Source organism: Dermochelys coriacea, chromosome 4 (assembly GCF_009764565.3).
Source record: "Dermochelys coriacea isolate rDerCor1 chromosome 4, rDerCor1.pri.v4, whole genome shotgun sequence".
NCBI lineage: Eukaryota > Metazoa > Chordata > Testudines > Dermochelyidae > Dermochelys > Dermochelys coriacea.
In genome coordinates, this window is record NC_050071.1 from 82,908,814 (window position 1) to 82,929,736 (window position 20,923).

A 20,923-nucleotide genomic window follows, 5' to 3' on the forward strand; every position below is an offset into this window, starting at 1 on the left:
AGTGCGGTCCGGCTGGCATGTCAAGCCTTCTGGATCCAATTGCAAGGGAAGTGCATGAGGGTCACGATGGACAACACAACTATGATGTTTTACATAACAAGGTGGGGCTGGTTGAGCTCCCGTACGTCGGGAAGCCCTCAGGCTGTGGTACTTCTGCATAGCCTACTCCGTTCACCTGGAAGCATCTTACCTCCCAGGTTCTCAGAACGAGATGGTGGACAGCAGATCCTTCCACAGTCACGAGTGGTCTATCCACCTGGACATTGTGCACAACATTTTCCAAAGGTGTAGAGTCCTCCAAATTGTCCTGTTTGCCACAAAGAGGAGCAGAAAATGCCCCCACTTCTGTTCTTCCCAGAAGCACAGCCTGGGCTCTCTCGCGGACTCATTTCTCCTCCCTTGGATGGACCACTTGTTATAAGCATTCCCACTGATTTCACTCATCCACAAGATTCTGCTAAAAATCTGCAGGGACAAGGCGGCGGTCATATTGGTAGCACTGGCTTGGCCTCGCCAGCACTGGTATACCATGCTCCTGGAGCTGTCAGTGGAAGCTCCAATCTCGTTGCCCCTAGTCCCAGACCTGATCACTCAAGACCACAGTCACCTTAATCACCCCAACCTCGAGTCCCTTCACCTCACCGCTTGGAAGCTTCATAGAATCATAGAATATCAGGGTTGGAAGGGACCTCAGGAGGTCATCTAGTCCAACCCCTTACTCAAAGCAGAACCAATCCCCAACTAAATCATCCCAGCCAGGGCTTTGTCAAGCCTGACCTTAAAAACCTCTAAGGAAGGAGATTCCACTACTTCCCTAGGTAACCCATTCCAGTGCTTCGCCACCCTCCTAGTGAAAAAGTTTTTCCTAAGATCCAACCTAAACTCCCCCACTTCAACCTGAGACCATTACTCCTTGTTCTGTCATCTGCTACCACTGAGAACAGTCTAGATCCATCCTCTTTGGAACCCTCTTTCAGGTAGTTGAAAGCAGCTATCAAATCCCCCCTCAGTCTTCTCTTCTGCAGACTAAATAATCCCAGTTCCCTCAGCCTCTCCTCATAACTCATTTGCTCCAGCCCCCAATCATTTCTGTTGCCCTCTACTGGACTCTTTCCAATTTTTCCATATCCTTCTTGTAATGTGGGGCCCAAAACTAGACATAGTACTCCAGATGAGGTCTCACCAATGCCGAATAGAGGGGAATAATCACTTCCCTCAATCTGCTGGCAATGCTCCTACTTAGACAGCCCAAAATGCTTTTAGCCTTCTTGGCAACAAGGGCACACTGTTGACTCATATCCAGCTTTTCATCGCCTGTAATCCCAGGTCCTTTCCTGCAGAACTGCTGCCTAGCCACTCGGTCCCTAGTCTGTAGCAGTGCATGGGATTCTTCTGTCCTAATTGCAGGACTCTGCACTTGTCCTTGTTGAACCTCATCTGATTTCTTTTAGCCCAATCCTCTAATTTGTCTAGGTCCCTCTATATCCTATCCCTACCCTCCAGCGATCTACCACTCCTCTTAGTTTAATGTCATCTGCAAACTTGCTGAGGGTGCAATCCAGGCATGACTTGCCCTTGTTGAATCCATGCTGACTGTTCCTGATCACTTTCCTCTCCTCAAAGTGCTTCAAAATTGATTCCTTGAGGATCTCCTCCATGATTTTTCCAGGGACTGAGGTGAGGCTGACTGGCCTTAGTTCCCCAGATCCTCCTCCTTCCCTTTTATAAAGATGGGCAATACATTAGCCTTTTTCCAGTCATCCGGTACCTCCCCGATCTCCATGAGTTTTCAGAGATAATGGCCAGTGGCTCTGCAATCACATCCACCAACTCTTTTAGCACCCTCGGATGCAGTGCATCTGGCCCCATGAATTTGTGCTTGTCCAGCTTTTCTAAATAGTCCTGAACCAGGGTTGGTCGTCTCTTCCCCATACTGTGCTGCCCAATGTAGTAGTCTGGGAGCTGACCTTGTTCATGAAGATAGAGGCAAAAAAAGCATTGAGTACATTAGTTTTTTCCACATCCTCTGTCCCTAGGTTGCCTCCCCCATTCAGTAAGGGGCCCACACTTTCCCTGACTTTCTTCTTGTCGCTAACATACCTGTAGAAACCCTTCTTGTTACTCTTAACATCCCTAGCTAGCTGCAACTCCAGATGTGATTTGGCCTTCCTGATTTCACTCCTGCATGCCCGAGCAATATCTTTATACTCCTCCCTGATCATTTGTCTAAGCTTCCACTTCTTGTAAGCTTCTTTTCTGTGTTTGAGATCAGCAAGGATTTCACTGCTAAGCCAAGCTGGTCACCTACCATATTTACTATTCATTCTACACATCGGGTTGATTTGTCCCTGCAACCTCAATAAGGATTCTTTAAAATACAGCCAGCTTTCCTGGACTTCTTTCCCCCTAATGTTATTCTCCCAGGGGATCCTGCCCATCAGTTCCCTGAGGGAGTCAAAGTCTGCTTTTCTGAAGTCCAGGGTCTGTATTCTGCTGCTCTCCTTTCTTTCTTGTGTCAAGATCCTGAACTCAACCATCTCATGGTCACGGCCTCCCAGGTTCCCATCCACTTTTGCTTCCCCTACTAATTCTTCCCTGTTTGTGAGCAGCAGGTCCAGAAGAGCTCTGCCCCTACTTGGTTCCTCCAGCACTTGCACCCGGAAATTGTCCCCTACATTTTCCAAAAACTTCCTGGATTGTTTGTGCACTGCTGTATTACTCTCGTAGCAGATATCGGAGTGATTGAAGTCCCCCATGAGAACCAGGGCCTTTGATCTAGTAACTTCTGTTATTTGCCTGAAAAAAGCCTTGCACATGTCATCCGCCTGGTCTGGTGGTCTATAGTAGACTCCCACTATGACATCACCCTGTTGCTCACCCTTTTAACTTATTCCAGAGACTCTTAGGTTTTTCTGCAGTTTCATACTGGAGGTCTGAGCAGTCGTACAATGCAACTCCCCCACCTTTTCTGCCCTGCCTGTCCTTCCTGAACAGTTTTTTATCCATCCATGACAGTACTCCAGTTATGTGAGTTATCCCACTAAGTCTGTTATTCCAATCACATCATAATTCCTTGACTGTGCCAGGACTTCCAGTTCTCCCTGTTTGTTTCCCAGGCTTCTTGCATTTGTGTATAGGCATTTAAGATAACTCGCTGATCATCCTTTTTCTCAGTATGAGGCAGGAGTCCTCCCCTCTTGTGCTCTGCTGCTCGTGCTTCCTCCCAGTATCCCACTTCTCCACTTACTTCAGGGCTTTGGTTTCCTTCCCCCGGTGAACCTAGTTTAAAGCCCTTCTCACTAGGTTAGCCAGCCTGCTTCATGGCTAAACCCGATGGAGCTCATGTGCTTTGAGCAGATTAAAGAGGTCCTACTTGGTAGCAGGTAACCCTCCACCAGGGTGACTTATCTGGCCAAGCGGAAGAGGGTTGTAATCTAGTGTTCTCAGGGTCACGCTCCTCCGTGGTAGGCACCCATGCTGGTTACTTATTGCTTATTGGACTATCTACTGCACTTAAAACTGCAAGGCCTCTTGGTATCATCTCTCAAGGTACATCTGGCAGCCATTTTTTCCTTCCACCTGGGAGCGGCCAGCCGTGCAGTCTTCACTAACTCAATGGTCAGTCGTTTCCTGAAAGGCCTGCACAGGCTATACCTGCAGGTTAAGAAACCAGTCCTGGCACTGGATCTCAACCTGGTCCTTTCCAGACTAATGGGCCCCCATTTGAACCTTTGGCGACTTGTTCGCTGCACTACTTTTCATGGAAGGTGGCCTTCCTAGTCGCAATCACCTCAGCAAGAGAGTGTTCGAGCTTAAAGCTCTAGCCTCTGACTCTCCCTACACCGTTTTCTGTAAAGACAACATGCAATTTAGACTGCACTCAGCCTTTCTCCCAAAGGTTGTGTCCAAATTCCACTCCAACCAGTACATTTTTCTACCAGTCTTTTACTCTAAGCCTCACGTGGATAGTCGAGAACAAAGGCTCCACTCCCTAGATGTTCAGTGAGCACTAGCCTTTTACATTGAATGCAGAAAGCCATTCCGTAAATTGAATCAGTTTTTCATGGCTGTCGTAGACAGGATGAAAGGCCCCCCAGTCTCGTCATAAAGGATTTCATCATGGATCATGTCCTGTATCCAGGCATACTATGATTTGGCAAAAGTGCCGGCTCCTGAACTAATGGCACATTCCACAAGAGCGCAGGCCTCCTCGGCAGTATGCCTGGCACAGATACTGATCCAGGAGATCTTCAAGGCGATGTGGTCCTTGGTTCACACTTTCACATCTCATTACGTGATTACCTAGTACACCAGAGAGGATGCAGCATTTGGCAGAGAGGTGCTCCAGTCAGTGATTCCATTATCTCCAACCCCACCGCCTAGGTAAGGCTGTGGAGTCACCTAATTGGAATCGATATGAGCAAGCACTCGAAGAAGAAAAACGATTACTCACCTTCTTGTAACTGTTCTTCAAGATGTGTTGCTCATATCTATTCCAAACTCTCCCACCTTCTCCTCTGTCAGAGTAACTGGCAAGAAGGAACTGAACAGGCGGTGGATCAGCCGGGACCTATATTCACTGCCATGGAGGTGCCACTCCAGGGGGCTCCACAGCCAACCTGGCAGGTTCCGCTACGGCAGGGGTGGGCAAACTTTTTGGCCTGAGGGCCACATCAGGGTTGCGAAATGGTATGGAGGGACTCCCCAAACAACCTGGCCTCTGTCACTTCTTGCCCCCTGACTGACCCCCTCAGAATCCTCAACCCCCCCACTCCTTGTCCCCTGACTGCCCCCTCTCAGGACCTCCCCTGCCCCTAACCATGCCCCAGGACCTCACCCCCTATTTAACTCCCCCTGCTCCCTGTCCTCTGACTGCCCCGACCCCTATCCACACCCCTGCCCCCTGACAGGCCCCCCGGGACCCCCGACCCATCGACACTTCTTGTCCCCTGACCGCCCCCTCCCGGGAGCCCCGTCCCTCACTGCCCCCCCAGGACCCCATCCCCATCCAACTCTCCCTGCTCCCTGTCTCCTGACCGCCTCCCTCCCTGAACCTCTGCCCCATCCAACCACCCCGTCCATTGACTGCCCCCCGGGACCTCCTCCCCCCCCCGCCCCTTACCATGCCGCTCAGAGTTGCAGAACAGGCTTATTGGAAAGACTGGGAAGTGGGCGGGTGCAAGCCGTGCTGCCTGTGGGGGAGAGGGAACAGTGGGGGAGGGGCTGGGCTCGAGCCTCCCTGGCAGGGAGCTCAGGGGCCGGGCAGGACAGTCCCACGGGACAGATGTGGCCCACAGCCCGTAGTTTGCCCACCTCTGTGCTAGGGGAAAAACTTAGACGACTGTGCATGCAGCATGCGCACACACCTAATGGAATGGATATAAGCAACACATTTCAAAGAACAACAGTTACAAGAAGGTGAGTAACCATTTAATCGTTGGAGTTATTTTGTTACAATTGCAGGTACACATTTTTCAACTACTAGTGTGATTTAAAAAAAAATCATGGTGTTTGTTTACACGGAAGAGCTCAAATGAATGACTAGAACTAAGTCTCTCTGCTGCTAAGGATTTCCACATACAGTGGAAGCTTGTGTGCTGAAAGAGTATTCACTGCACAGGTTTGAATGGCTGTAAATCAGTGCAAATTAGTACCTCCCTGGGGCTCTTGTTATCCTTAAGCTGCCTCTGTGCGATAATCCATGCAGGAGGTTGTGATGTCAAATAGCTCAGGCGAGGCTCAGTCTCTTTATTAAGCTCTCAACTAATAAGACCTGACCTCACAAGTATCAAGTGCTAGTACAAACTTCTGGCACACACAAACATGTTTCACATGTCGTTCTCTGACCACGTTCCTCTGGAGAAAGAAAGATGTAATTTCACTGTCTTATGACCTCCCTCTCAGGATCCGCTTTCTTTCCCTGAAAAGAGGTGCATGTTAAATTGCTTCTACCCTGTAGAGGTTACCTGCATGGGAACCTCTCCAAAGGTATGGTCTAGAGTTGCTCTTGGGCTCTCTGATATTATTAGCTAAGAGAAAAATAAAGGAGACTAAGCCTATTTCAAGGGAAGTATACATCATGTAGTAGTCTCCTGTGTTTTACAAAGATTTCAAGGATGTTCAGACTAATTAAATCTTCCTCTCGCCTTCCAACACACATACACATGCAAAGACGGTTCTTTATGGAAACTGAAACATTCTCTGTTGCTACCCCATCTCTACATGTCTGCTGTCCAGTATTTCATTTGTATATCTTGTAGGAAACCCACATCCACAGAAACTATCATCTGATTTATGCTGCATGTCATTTTCCTAATGAAGTACAGTGGTGTATATTTTCTTTCTGACTGTATGCAGAACTAAATTCCTGTGGTTTACTTTAGTTTACTTTTAAAAAAATTATGAGGTATCAGAAAAAGGAAAAAGAAAAGGAGACCTTTACATTTGTATTAAAAATATATCATGATCTGAAAACCAGAGGCCAATCTGAAAAAGATGTAATTACTTATTTTAAGTGTCCTAAAGTCAAAAGGACTTGAAATATATATACAGTACAATTTGGGTTGAATTATAGCTTTGCCCTGGGCTCGAAGCAAAGAGGAGAGGGTTGCAGTGCCTTTGGAGCAGGCTGGAAGGCGGATTGTGAGTCTGACTCCAGGGTTTCCTTTTGCTCCAAGTGGGAAGTACACTGTGCCAGATCTACATGAATCATATTCCCCTGGAGTGCTGTTGCAATTACAGTGTCCAGCATGTTGATGCAATGAAGCCAAGACTCCCCCAGTTTCTTCCCTCATGCACAGTTGAGGGAATAATGGCTCTTTCCTATGGCTACTACCCAGAGTGTGGGCACACCAGACAGGAGTGTAATGGTTGCTTTATGTTGCATTACTGTGCTGCACAGCCACGAATGCTAGGCCACAATATAGCCCTCTGTCATAATACAGAAACTTCTTTTTGGTTCAACTGTGTTGGCATACAAAAGGTGACAATTATACATTTTTTCATTATTTTTTGCCTTTGATTTCTGCTGTCTCAACCAACTTCTCTGTAACCTACTCTGCTCTATTTAATATCAGTTTCTTGTAGGCAGCTGGGTTGCTTACAAGATTCTTAAGAAAGGTTAATTCAGGCTCTTGACTAAACATTTTTTAACAGAAAAAAAATTTTGAAAGCAGACCAGAGACTTGTAAGAAACTGTTTAAAAGGCAAGATAGACACAGGGTGCGGGAAGGTGTGTATATATAACAAGAAGGATATGACAATACTTCGTGTATAGTCATTTTCACTTTTCACATCACCCTCATCCTGTTTGTTTGTTTTTCACAGATTACCAAGGGAAGGAAAAAAAAGTTAAAGTAGAAAAATGTGAATGTAAAGCTAAACATTTAACCGGAAACTGGAAAGAAGGTGTAGTGTCTTTTAACAGATTATATTAAAATGTTTTAGATTTCAAATAAGTGGTGTCCCTTTAAAATCATAAAAGAAACCTAAACAGCTGACTGGGACATGTCTTTGGACAATCAGTGTCAAAGCCATGTTATATCTTTTATTTCAGATCCTATTTGCAGTTTGTACATTGTGAAAAGTGCAGCTTTATTTTACAAAAAGAAAAGGAGTACTTGTGGCACCTTAGAGACTAACAAATTTATTAGAGCATAAACTTTTGTGAGCTATGAAGTGAGCTGTAGCTCACGAAAGCTTATGCTCCAATAAATTTGTTAGTCTCTAAGGTGCCACAAGTACTCCTTTTCTTTTTGCGAATACAGACTAACACGGCTGCTACTCTGAAACCAGCTTTATTTTAAGTGTTCATATGCCTCAAAATAGCTTTGCTGTTTATACAAAAGTAACATAGCTGGGGAATACTTTTTACATCTGTTGATCGACATCTGAAGAGTCCAGATAACAAATATCTATACTTAGCATCTTACTCTCCATCCAAAAATAAATGCTTATGGCTCTACAGGGCTCTTAGCTTTAAAAAAAGTATTTGTGCATAGTTGGTAGCATTAAGGTATCATGATTACTGGCTACAACGTTCTTAAGCTAGTGGATAAAGGTCTTCACTTTTGAGTTAGATATTTTATAAGGGAAATATGTCAGGAACCGTTGATGCCATAGAGAAAAAAGAATGTAGCCTTTGGATTGCTCTGGAGAGCGCCACTTAAATTTTAAATATATCTATATTTAGTTCCCTCAGACTGGAGTTCGGCAGAGACTGTAGGACAGAACTCCAATTTTTTCCCCTCCCTCTTATCTTCTAATTTAGGGTCTTTAATTCAGTCTGGAGTGAAAACCCTTCTTTCAAACCTTTCCCATACCTGTTTCCTCCAGTTTACATTGCTGTTGAGTCTTTGACATTGAGTGGTGACACTCACAATTAGATAAGATCACCTGCCAGATTTGTTAATGTCACTTGCAGACTCAGACCTTCTCTCAAAATAGCATCATGTCATGATGCAATGCCACCGAACTCCCCCAAAATGGTTTGACATGAGGTCATGTGCTTCAGCTTTCTTTCAGCTAGACAACCTTCATATGTACTTACGTGTTAGTTTTTCCAATTTGACACTCAAGTATGTCTGGGCAGATAAGGAGAAGTGAGTTGCTGACCTGCTTTGAAATGCACCCTCACGTTCCCACTTTTCTCTCTCCTCGCAAAGATGGAGGATTTTTGGCTGTAATAAAAATTTTTTGCTTTCTTTTCTCAGAGTACAAACCTGCAGATTTAGAAAGCTAATCTTTCCCCAGATTACACAGAAAAATATAATCAATCATAGAAGTGTAGAGCGGAGGAGATGTCAAAAGATCATCTAATCCGTCCCCCGATACCTAGGCAGGATTTACTATACCTAGGCCATTTCTGACAGGTGTTTGTCTAACTTTCCACAACCAAATCTCTGTACAACTTTTCATGAGTGATATACCTGAGTATTTGGTTTCTAATATCTAAACTATATTGTTAAATCTATTCACCTAAATTTGGATTATTGCTGATTATATGCTCTATGTATCATATGACTTTTAAAAACAAACTCTGTATTTGTGGATAATCTCAGCACTATATCCAGATGTACAGACACGCTTTTTCTGAACCTATGTATTATATATTTTTTTAACATTAGCTTTAATAAAATTTTTATACTTAAACCATTTCTGACAGGTGTTTGTCTAACATGTTATTAAAAACCTCCATTCCAGGGATTTCACAACTTCATTAGGTAACTTCTTCCAGACCTTAACTATCATTAAAAAGATTTTCCTAATATTCAGGCACCCCAAATGAAATCCTAGAGACTTTAATCTCCACCAGTGCCTCAACAAATTGTAAATGTACTCTGCTGTACTGCTGCATATGCCATGTTTCTGATATTTCCAAGTTACTGGATGTGCATGCTGTGGCACCCTGGTACCCCAATATTCACCACTGTCATGTAATTAGGATATATTTTGTACAAAGTATGCCTTGTGAGGTGGTATTCTAAAAGTCTTCATCAGCTAGACATTAATATCTCATTGGATTGTATGTGCTATCGCCATATGTGAATTTATGAAGTTTGGTATGTATTTGTTACTGAAACATGTGAGCTTGAAAACACCCACAAGCAGCCCTTCAGGTACAACAGGAAAAAGGCCAAATGGTGTTAATGGCTTATTGAGGAAATGCACACAAACACAAGGATTACCCCAGGAACTGCGTACAGTAGAAACGTCTCAGAGATAGCACTACACAATGGGAACTGTTTGACGCAGGTCACAGCAAAAGAGCTTTCCAGCAAGTGGGAAGAAGATATAAAAGGGGGAAAATGACATCATGTGGTACCCCACTCTCCCTACATTAACACACCTGGAAACACCTGAGGAATAAAGACTGAACAGGGGGGAAGTGATGGGCCCAGGTTAACAGAATTTCTAGCCTGTGTATGAAAACCTGGGAAACCCAAGCTGCAAAGCCAAGGTAGCTTGTGCCTTAAGAATCTGTCAGCCTGTATAGCAAATTCTCACCCTGAGTGATAATTCTTATCCTACCTATCTAGTAATGTTAAGTTCAGTTTGTGGTATTGTTTATTTACTACAGGGATCGGCAACCTTTGGCAAACGGCCCATAAGGGAAATCCGCTGGCGGGCAGGGATGGTTTGTTTACCTGCAGCGTCTGCAGGTTCGGCTGATCACAGCTCCCACTGGCTGCGGTTTGCCGTTCCAGGCCAATGGGGGCTGCGGGAAGCGGCGTGGGCTGAGGGATGTGCTGACTGCCGCTTCCTGCAGCCCCCATTGGCCTAGAACAGTGAACTGCGGCCAGTTGGAGCTACGATCGGCTGAACCTGTGGACGCTGCAGGTAAACAAACTGTCCCAGCCTGCCAGCGGATTTCCCTGACGGGTCATGTGCCAAAGGTTGCCAATCCCTGATTTACTAGGTAATCTGCTTTGATCTGTTTGCTATCACTTATTATCACTTAAAATCTATCCTTTTTGTAGTTAATAAATTTATTTTGTGTTTTAATCCAAACCAGTGTGTTTGACTAAGGTGTCTGGGGAAAATCTCAGCTTGGTTACCACAAGTGTGCATGGTCCTTTTCACTTTGAGGGAGAGGTGGACCGGTTGTTTAAACCCATGTACTGGCCAGATTTGACCAGGGCAGGACGGTACTGCTCTGGGATCCTAAATTGAGAGGGTGGTGGTTAGAGAGTCTGCATGTGACTGCGGAGGGGTGTGTCCCTACCTGTATGAATGCTGGTGAAAGTGGAAGCTTGGAGGGCTTTGCAACTTGTCACAGCAGCACAGTGTGAGAGGGAGCCCGGGGTGGTGGGTTACAGAGCTCAGTGATACCAGGTGGCGCCCTGGGGGGAACCCGTTACACACACTTTCTTTCATTTCATATCAGAAAGGCAAAATACAAAATCTTGATTATATAGATTTATTTCTACTTTCAATTTTTATTAATAAAGAAATGAACATTACAAACAATGATTTTAAAACATAGATTACATTAAAGCTTCTCAGAATTATATGTATTCCTTGCGTTCTCGCTTTCAAAAGAAAATTTAAATTTCCTTTACAGAATTTCATTAATGGAAATAAGTAATAATACATATAGTCTTCCTGGTGCTTTGGAAGCACTATTTTTGGTGTTTTAAAATTAATTAAGGATGCATCTTTATTTAAAAAGGCATATTGTGCATTGTTTGTATATACAGACTCTTGTTATATTTAATAGGTGGTGACATGGACAAATTTTATAAACATATTTAAATTTTGAAATACACCACTACCCCGATATAACACAAATTCGGATATAACGCGGTAAAGCAGCACTCTGGGGTGCGGGGGGTGGGGCTGAGCGCTCCAGTGGGTCAAAGCAAGTTCGATATAATGCCATTTCATCTATAATGCGGTAAGATTTTTTGGCTCCCGAGGACAGCGTTGTATCGGAATAGAGGTATAGTACATTAAGGAACCTTGAGAATTGTTGAAATAAACAGGCATTAGGTTTTAGATTTCAAGATGCAACTTTATTGGGGTTTTAGTTTGTGTTTAAAACATGCACACTGTATTATTTTGATTCAGTGTTCTGCATGTTTTAAGATCTTATGGTAGAATGGGAAAAATATTTAGGGGTTTTCTGTACTCAGTTTTTAATGTCTCTGCTATGTTTGTATGCTTGATATGAAAGTTTTTATTTTTTTTATGGCATAAGTTGTATTTAAATACAGTCATAAGCAATTTACTATGGTTTTGATACTTACTGTAAACACTAAGGCTCAATTTTTCATATAGGTGTGCACCTAAGTGTGCATGGACTTGTACACATACCTATTGGAGGCACATAGTTCTTCAGATGCACACGTGCAGACTTGTGTACCTACACATACCTATAAATACACACAAGATACAGACTTGCCATGCACATTGGAAGGTAGGCGTGACTAAATCTGGCATGAGCAAAAGTGCATACATATTTAGACATATGCCTGATTGAAAATTTGGTCCTTAGTGAATTTCAGAAAATGCTCAGCTGTGAGCATTTTCTTTGGCATTCGCCAAGTACTTAGTTCAGGATCTTTCCTTGGCATATTTTAATTCTCAGTAATTATAAATGCTGCCAAAGTTTAAATTTACCAAATCTAATTTCATTATGACCATACCTGCTCATTTCTACTATTTGTGTGTGTGTTTGCATTTTCATGTCTCCATCAGAATTTCATGGTAAGTGAAGCAAGACACACTCTCATTGTAAAAAGAAAAGGAGTACTTGTGGCACCTTAGAGACTAACAAATTTATTTGAGCATAATTTAAATTTGTTAGTCTCTAAGGTGCCACAAGTACTCCTTTTCTTTTTGCGAATACAGACTAACACTAGCTACTCTGAAAACTCTCATTGTAGTTTGCACTCTGCAGTTCACTGAAATAATATGGGACATTCATTCTACTCCACTATAAGCAAGCTTCACTATGCTTGCTGTTCTATTTATATAAAATTAATATCAGTGTTTTATTACATTTGTTGCACCAGGAGGTATAAATAAATAGACTCTCAAATATGAAAGTAAGGAAAGCAAAGCTTGTTTTTGTGGCATAGGGTAATGATAGTTGAATGATTTTATGGCTGACGCAGACATGGATAACTGCAGTTTGGTAGTATAGATGTAAAATTCCTAATTTTTTAGTGGACTGACCTTTGAGGGATTGAGTTATAGAAGTTGCTGGTGCTCAAGCCATCTTGGAATCAGACTAATAGTTACTATATTTGTGCAAAAATTTAGTTTATGTTGAAACAAATTCTAAACAAAAATATATTGATTTCACAATTCTATGTACTGTATTTGCTATACAAGCACTCAACTGTTTAAAGTTATTTTTATCCAGTACAATATGTCATACAAAACTTTACTGCCTTATACTCCATTAAATTACACTGGCATATTTAAAGATAATTACTTTGCAAAATGTTACTGGTATATATGCTATTGCTGGCTAATGAGGCTTCTGCATCACTCCCATCCCAAAATAAAATGTTTAAAAACTGCTACTTTGGATTAAGGCAGTAAGTTCAGTCAGTTGTATTGCTGCTCTAAGTTGTTAATGTCTTTTTGTGTGCATGCATATGTGTCTGTTAGCATAGGACTAGCACTTTGGATAAATAGTAACTGCTTCATATCCGTCTGGTGGCCTCATGCGGGCTCGCGCATGAGTTTCACAGTATAATTGTCCCTCCATAAAGAAGTAGCCCTTTTGTTTGAGGTTGATATTGCAGTCAGAGCACACAAAGCATTCTGGGTGCCGGTACTTGTCACGTGCCTTCACCACTGTACCACTGTTTATGAAAATAAAGAAGAGAAAACTAGATTAATAGAGGAGAATGAATTTAGAATAAAACAGAAATGCATGGCAACATGACATATAAAATAAATACTGTTTCTCTACTGTAGAGGGCTTATTGGTAATGCCTGTGGAGTTATGTGCATGTTCTTCCAAGTGCTAGGAAAATATTTTAAAGCTGGAAGTTGATTCTGAGCAGACCTTTTCCTGTGTAAATATAAAATGCCATTTGGAAGTCTCAGTACTCCAATGGAAGATCAGTATTTCAAAGACCACTGCCTCTTTCATCATCCAATGAAGTGAGCTGTAGCTCATGAAAGCTTATGTTCAAATAAATTTGTTAGTCTCTAAGGTGCCACAAGTACTCCTTTTCTTTTTGCGGATATGGACTAACACGGCTGCTACTCTGAAACGTGCCTCTTTCAACTATCACATACAGGATTTAATGTACCCCAGCAGCAAGGGAGTGAAAAAAGTTTAGAAAACAATTCCTCTGACTTAGCCTCCAAGACATGAGTTCAGGATTCTCTGTATCCCTGTTTGAAATTTCTGACACCATTGAACTGGGAGTTGGGTACCTTACTCCATTAGGCAGCTTTGAGAATCCCAGCCTGAAACAGTACAGGCTATGCAGCTGCTCTTTTCAGTATCTGTGTTAATGTTTGAATGTGGCAAGAGGTACCAAGAACTTGAACTCAGGCCTCTGCAAGTGAAAAACAAGTTTTATTTGAAAAGTGAGCTGAATGTACAGAAAATGTTTAAGACATTATGTTAATGATTTTGGACAGTTTATTTTTTTTAAGCTTTTCAATGCACCTGTAATTTTTTTGATTTCTCTAAAATTACAAACAGAAAATTCCGTAGAAAATCTGCCTATATTTTGTAATCCCTTTTCAAGTTTTATGCTATAGCTATAACTTTATTAAAATTAAGAAAAAAACAACTTACACAATGCCATTCCCACATTTGTCACACAATGGCACTTTTTGTACACTTCCTGCACCTGAAGGCATATTTGTTACTGGTGCTCTCACACTCCTTGTACCAACGGGACGTCCATCTGAGAAACAGAATGTTCTCATTTATTTACAGTATAATACAGAAGTATCTGGCTATAACTAAATGCTTGCTTGAGGGTATCTACTTTATACTGATTTATAAGTAAGGCCCTGCTTGAATTGCAGGATGATTGTCAAAAAATTGCAGCTGAGTTCCAGACAAGCCATGGAAAACTGTGGAAAAGTAATAATGGACCTTATTATTTGTGGTAATAAAGTCCATTATTATTTTTCTGCAATTTTCCGCTGTCAGCCATCAGATGCTGAAAGCGGCGGCCCCCTACTGTCAGAATTGTGATGGAAGCCTAATATTTCAGAATCTGCAATTTCTGTAATATCACAAGTTAAGTAGGGCCTTATTTATAAGCCTTTGCTTTCATTAAGTAAAGTTAGAGTTTCTCTATACAAGGACCTTTACAATAACCTTTTTTTAATTTTGAGGGGCCAAATCTTGCATCATCAAAGTTAGTGGGAATATTGCTATTAATTTCAGTGGGAGTAGGATCGGCCCTGAGTGTTGTTCTGCATTAAAATCAGCTAATGAAAAGATTACTTGTCATTAAGGCTACGATTTAGTCATAGGTATTTTTAGTAAAAGTCATGGACAGGTCACGGGCAATAGTGACTTTTACTAAAAATACCCCTAACTAAATCTTACCTGGGGGGAGGGGTGGCCCAGGGCCCTGCTGTCGCCGCTCCGCACAGGGAGTGACCTGGTGCCCTGCTGCCACTGCTTCGGGGTGGCCCGTGGCCCCGCTGCCACGGTTCTAGGCCGGGGCGGCCTGGGGCACCGCTGCTGTTTCTGGACCATTGCTCCAGGACAGCGCCCAGGACCGGTTGCCTAGGGACTCTGGGCCCAGACCAGCTGCTCGGGTGGCCCTGGGGTCAGCCGCACCAGCCGCTGCAGCTGCGGAAGTCATGGAGGTCCCAGAAAGTCACAGAATCTGTGATCTCCACCTCCACTCTGGGCGGTCCAGGGCCCTGCTGCCACTGCTTTGGGCTGGGGGGGCGGCCCGGGGCCCATGAAAGACTCGCAGCCTTACTTGTTGTTTATAGAGTTAACCTTCAAATTCATTCTGAAAGATTGATAACACAATATGAATAAAAAGTCATATCAAAATTTAAGCAAAAATCTATTATGACATTATACATGCCTTTTCTTGTAAACTGTTAATTTTAGATTAATTTTGTTTAAATTCTGCTTTTTTATATTTAGTACGGGTATAATAAAACTGTCAGAATTTCATAATGCTCTTTTCCTATCTGCTTTATTGTTAAAAACTCATCAATTATAATATTTTTGATGGAATATAATTATGGGAAAACGCAAGTGCAAACGGTATTCTCTTCAACCAATTTTCTAGCATCATTTTGTTTTTTATTTAGAAGTGTGTGTGAGAAAAGAAACTTAATTGAGGAAAGAGTTTAAAATTCTTCCCATTTCTTTTCCTGGTTTAGAAAGAGATGGCCAATTTTCTTTTCCTGTTTCAGCGGTATTTTTATCTCACCCCAAAACTTGTCTCATGCAACATTTTTACCATTCAGTCAAAACATTTTTGCACATTATCAGTCTTAAAAAACCTGATAAGAGATTCTGAAAATGTGGTTGATAAATGGAAGTCTTAAGACTAGTTAATTGTCATAGCACATGTTAGATATTTAATAAAAGGGGTAAAGCAGCAAAATGTGAAATTGAATTTTATAGCTCTAATCCTTATATATCATCTTTTCAGGTTTTCCCCTTTCAACACATGTAAAAAATAAAGAGTGCTGTGAACAGATATATACAGTAAATTGCTGCTCACCAGAATCCTCGGAGACTAAATCCTGGAGCACCTTAAATGAGCCAGATTGACGTGGTTGACTGGGCCCTACTGGATTGTCATGCAGCATCCTGTACACATCAGATTGAGGTACAGAGGTTGGTACTGGTTCACTGCAACATGAACAAGAGATGAGCAGGTAAAGAGAGTTAACCAATATAACTTTAAAGCAGTAGAGCTACTGGACATAAGAGTATGATTCAATAAACAAAGTTATGATAAAAATCAGTTTACAGCATCATTGAATAGACCTTTCCCCCCTGACTAGATTGGCATGCTTTGTACAGTGGTGAAGTTCTGATATATCTATCTTAATTTAAATACATATTCCTTTTATTGCTGCACAGTATTCTCATAAGCAAAGTTCTCATTTTAAAAATAAATATCAAAGTTTATTCAAGCTCAGAAAAGTGACTGTTAAAATGGCACCTTCTGATTAATCAACATATCCAAAGATTGTGTCTTTGAGTCCGATTTCTGCACTTTACTGATAAATCCAGTTTTAGTTAGCCCAGTAGAGCAAATACAATCAGGGGAGAGTAACCTGGATTTCATATAAGTGCAAATTATTATTATTATTATTCATAATATTTATTATTTACTATTCTGTTCTGCCTCATGCATCAGCTACATTTAGAATGCAAAATCTTTATTACTGATGATGCTGAAAAGTCAGAACTTAGCTTGATTTTCATATCCTAGGTTGAGTTTATGGGACTGGCGGTTAGAAAAGTCATCTCTTGATTTATAAATTTTAAAAATTAGATGTAGAAGTCTAGCTAGAGAATAAATATGACACCCCGGGATGTTATTTTTACAGTAACTTTTCTGGCTATAGCTGCATTGGAAATGGGCCATTACTTGTCTTTACCCTCAAAACAGCTGCAGCCAAGTCACCAGTTGCTCTTTGACCTAATTTTCAGAATACCATTTTCCGGTCAAATAGCTTCAAGTGTAGTATTAAACCATGATATCACTCACACTATTAAGGGTTTGCAGAAATTTGAAAAACCCAATCTTTCTGCAGGCATCATCAGCCAATCACTAGTTAATATATTAATTGTTATGATAAGATAATAGTCATTGTGATTTACTTAACTTACATTCATAGGAAAAGACAATGAAACAAATGTTCCTGTGGCAAATGTTTAAAAGCCAAGCTTTATTAAATGGAAAATCTGTTGTTGTTTTTTTAAATTAAATAAAATTGGTCTGTTGCTTACTTTTTGAAGTGGCTGCCTTAACAAAATAAACACACAGGGAAAAAATCAGACTCCATTAAAGTCAATGGCAAAATTCCGGTTGACTTTAGTAGGGCCAGGATTTTATCCCTAATAATTCATATTAGCTGTCTTATATTAAGAATTATTACTAACAAGATATGCAGGTATGGTGAAGAACAGACACTGTGGATGCATTGTGAAGAATTAGGCTGAAGACAAACGGGTTTCAACTTTTTGAGTATTATGGGAACTAAATAGAAGCAATATCGTATACTTTAATGAAGCATAATACTGTATTTATACAGAGATAAATGTTAATTTTAAGTCTCTCATCATGAGCTTGCTCCTATTCCCAATCTTATGGTAAAACTCCCATTGCTTTCAAGGGGGTTGGATTGGGTTTTGTGTCTGTCCATCTGTCTGGAGTTTGAGAGTAAGGTTTAGAATATGAAATGGATTAGAAATAGACTCAGTGACTGGTCAAAAATTTTTTGTTCTGTGTTTGTATGTTGGATGCCATGAATGTCTATAATCCTAATTTGTGGTCAAACTGGGAGATCATATTCAGTGGGGGCCTGGAGAGGTCTGTCCCAGGTCTGGTACTAGTTAATATTTTATAATGAGAGTGTGCTTATGAAATTTATGGATGACACCAAGCTGAGAGGGGTTGCAAGCACTTTGAAGGACAGAATTAGAATTCAAAATGCCCTTGACAGGTTGGAGAGTTGATCTGAAATCAACAAGCTGGAATTCAATAAAGGCAAAGGCAAAATCATATGTACAAACACAAAATGGGGAATAAATGGCTAGGCAGCAGTACTGCAGGAAAGGATCTGGGGCTCACAGATTGAATATGAATCAATAATGGGATGCAGTTGCAAAAAAGTCAAGTATCCTGAAGTGTATTAAGATGAGTGTCATATGTAAGACACAGGAGGTAATTATACTACTCTGCTTGGCGCTGGTGAGGCCTCAGCTGGAGTATTGTGTCTAGTTTTGGGTGCCACACTTTAAGAAAGATGTGGACAAATTGGATAGAATCCAGAGGAGAGTAACAAAAATTATAAAAAGTTTAGAAAACCTGACCTGAGGAGAGTTAAAAATAACTGGGCATGTTTAGTCTTGAGAAAAGAAGACTGAGGGGAGACCTGATAACAGTCTTCCAGTATGTTAAGGGCTGGTATAAAGAGGACTGTGATCAATTGATCTTCATGTCCACTGATGGGCTTAATCTATAGCAAGGAAGATTTAGGTTAGATATTAGGAAAAACTTTGACTAAAAGATAGTTAGGTACTGGAATAGGTTACCAACAGAGGTTGTAGAATCCATGTCGTAGTTTTTAAGAACAGGTTAAATAAACATCTGTCAGGGATGATCTAGATGTACTTGGCCTTCCTCAGGATAGGGGGGATGGAGTAGAGGCCCTATTGAGGTCCTTTCCAACTCTATATTTCTGTGATTCCCTAACCAGATTTCTCTGAGCTATTTTTAAAATAGTAAACTAAATATCTTTCCTCCTCAGCATACTACTTTTTACTCTTGGTGAAAATACTGTAGATAAGACAAATGCATTGTTATTAAATTTACTTTGGAGAATAAAGACTGCAGCAAGTAACAGGAAAAACTTTTAATTTAAGTTTAAAAAAAGATCAACATTTTTTTAATTCCTACTAATGGTTGATTTTTAACTTTTTACCCAGATTTACTTATTTTTAACATGTTCCCAAGAAAAATAATAAGTAATGGTTGTAGAATTACTTGCCACACACAAAAATTACTTACCAGACACTAGACTTTAAGATACCTTTTCCATGTTCACGCATAGGAAAAAGTAACCCCCAACAGTTGAGACATTTCAGGGCTCTGTGCAGGGTTAGTTATCAAACTGGGGATGCCTTTGCCAACTATTAAACCTGAATCCTTAGACTTAATCCAGGATTTCACAGGGGGAGAAAGCAAGTTTGCTTTTTAAAAAAGTTATTGATGATGGATAACCAGGCAGTAGGGCAATGGTGGGCAACTTGCAGCCTGCGCCGCTTCCTGCAACTCCCATTGACTGGGAACGGCAAACCGCGGCCATGCCTGCGGAAAGTCAATATAAACACTGTCTTGCAGCCTGCCAGTGGATTACTCTGGCGGGCCGCAGGTTGCCCATCACTGCAGTAGGGCAACACTATTACTCCACAAAGCTCTTATAGAATGGAATTTTGTTTCCATCAGATCATCATTAACTTGGTGTATATGCTTTTGGATAAGTATGATTTTTGTAGTTAGTAAAGGCCCAATCCTGCAATGTGTGGAATGACCTGAACTCCCATTCAAGTCCGTGATTGAGCCTTCGGATTGAAAATATTTGTAATAGTTTAAATGTGGATACTACACATATTGTAAACAATTTAACTTAAAATACTGTTAGTAAAACACAGTAAAAAGAAGGTAAGTTGTCAGAGTGCAAAATGAAGGAGAAAGGAATGTAAATGACAAATTATTAATGAGAAAACTGCTGTACCTTGAAAAAGAGACACAATTAATTGTTTTCCATATGAAATATTACAAGCTTGACTGAAAGTTAGTTTTGAAATCTGCTTTTTACCCCTCTGGAGTCATTCCCTGGTTGTCTGTAAGTGTTTTTATTATACTACTACTCTGTATAAAACTCTTAACTAACCATTCCCCAGACATGAAAGAACATTGTAGTAGTGCTGCACTCAACCTGAAATAGGAGGAGGAGTGCTTATGACCTGTACAGAGATTTGCTAATGAGCTCAGGAAGGAGTGTATTCTGGTCCTCCTTGGCCAAAGGTTAGTGGACTGGAGTGAATTTTCTTGGGTTGGGGTTAAAAGTGAAAAAAATTGAAAAATGTTTGCAAGACTTTCTGGGAGTGAAGGACTGCAACAGCGTGTAAAATGTCTTATACTGACTGCTTTAATTTTTCTTTCTTCAGATGATAGGGATAGGTATCATAGGACCCAGTCGTGCAAAGAATTATGCAAGTGGTGAGCTTTAAGGACTTGAATAGTCCAATTGAACTCAGTGTGACTTAAAATTAGTGCTTAAAATTAGCTCTGTGTGTGTAAGTCTTTTCAGGATTGAAGCCCTAGTCAGGAGTGGATCAAGAGTCCGTTTTAAAGAGTAGCTACAGTTATCAGCTTGTATTTATCAGCTGCAAATAGAGAGATTCTTTTTAAAGTGAGTCTGACCTGTAACACTTGTCTTTTGTATGTTCTGACAAACATCTGTAACAATCTGGGTTAGAAAAAGATTTTTAATACATAAATAGTAGGCTGTCTATTAATTGCAGTTAATGCCTGCAATTAACTGAAAGCAAAATTAATGTGTTCATTTTTTTTAACGTGTTAATTGCATACCTGTGGGAGAAGGGACTGAAGCCCCAGCCCGCAGCTTGGGAGGAGGCATTGTGGGGGTTGAAGCCCTAGCCTACAGCTCTGAAGATGGAGCAGGGGCTGGAGCAGCTCCAGCCTGCAGCTTCCTGGGT

At 41.2% G+C, this 20,923-nt stretch overlaps 1 protein-coding gene and 1 long non-coding RNA gene across 5 annotated transcripts in view; one reads left to right on the forward strand and one right to left on the reverse strand.

The window, feature by feature from the left end:
- Window positions 1-20,923, forward strand: part of LOC119855178 — a 42,964-nt gene that overhangs the window by 17,791 nt on the left and 4,250 nt on the right. The window contains exon 2 of one of the 2 annotated variants that reach the window (XR_006280989.1): window positions 16,113-16,414. This is a non-coding gene — a long non-coding RNA (uncharacterized LOC119855178). Of the gene's footprint in view, window positions 1-16,112; window positions 16,415-20,923 lie in introns of those variants that run through there. The other variant, XR_005292779.2, reaches the window with a different exon arrangement.
- The window catches only part of PDLIM3 (PDZ and LIM domain 3), a 40,564-nt gene continuing 32,222 nt past the window's right edge, over window positions 12,582-20,923 (reverse strand). For all 3 annotated transcript variants that reach the window (XM_038400759.2, XM_038400762.2, XM_038400761.2), the window contains 3 exons: window positions 16,185-16,315; window positions 14,270-14,381; window positions 12,582-13,316 (listed from right to left, as the gene is read on the reverse strand). In XM_038400759.2, the coding sequence (XP_038256687.1) occupies window positions 13,127-13,316; window positions 14,270-14,381; window positions 16,185-16,315 (433 nt within the window). In that variant the 3' untranslated portion in view covers window positions 12,582-13,126. The remainder of the gene's footprint in view (window positions 13,317-14,269; window positions 14,382-16,184; window positions 16,316-20,923) is intronic.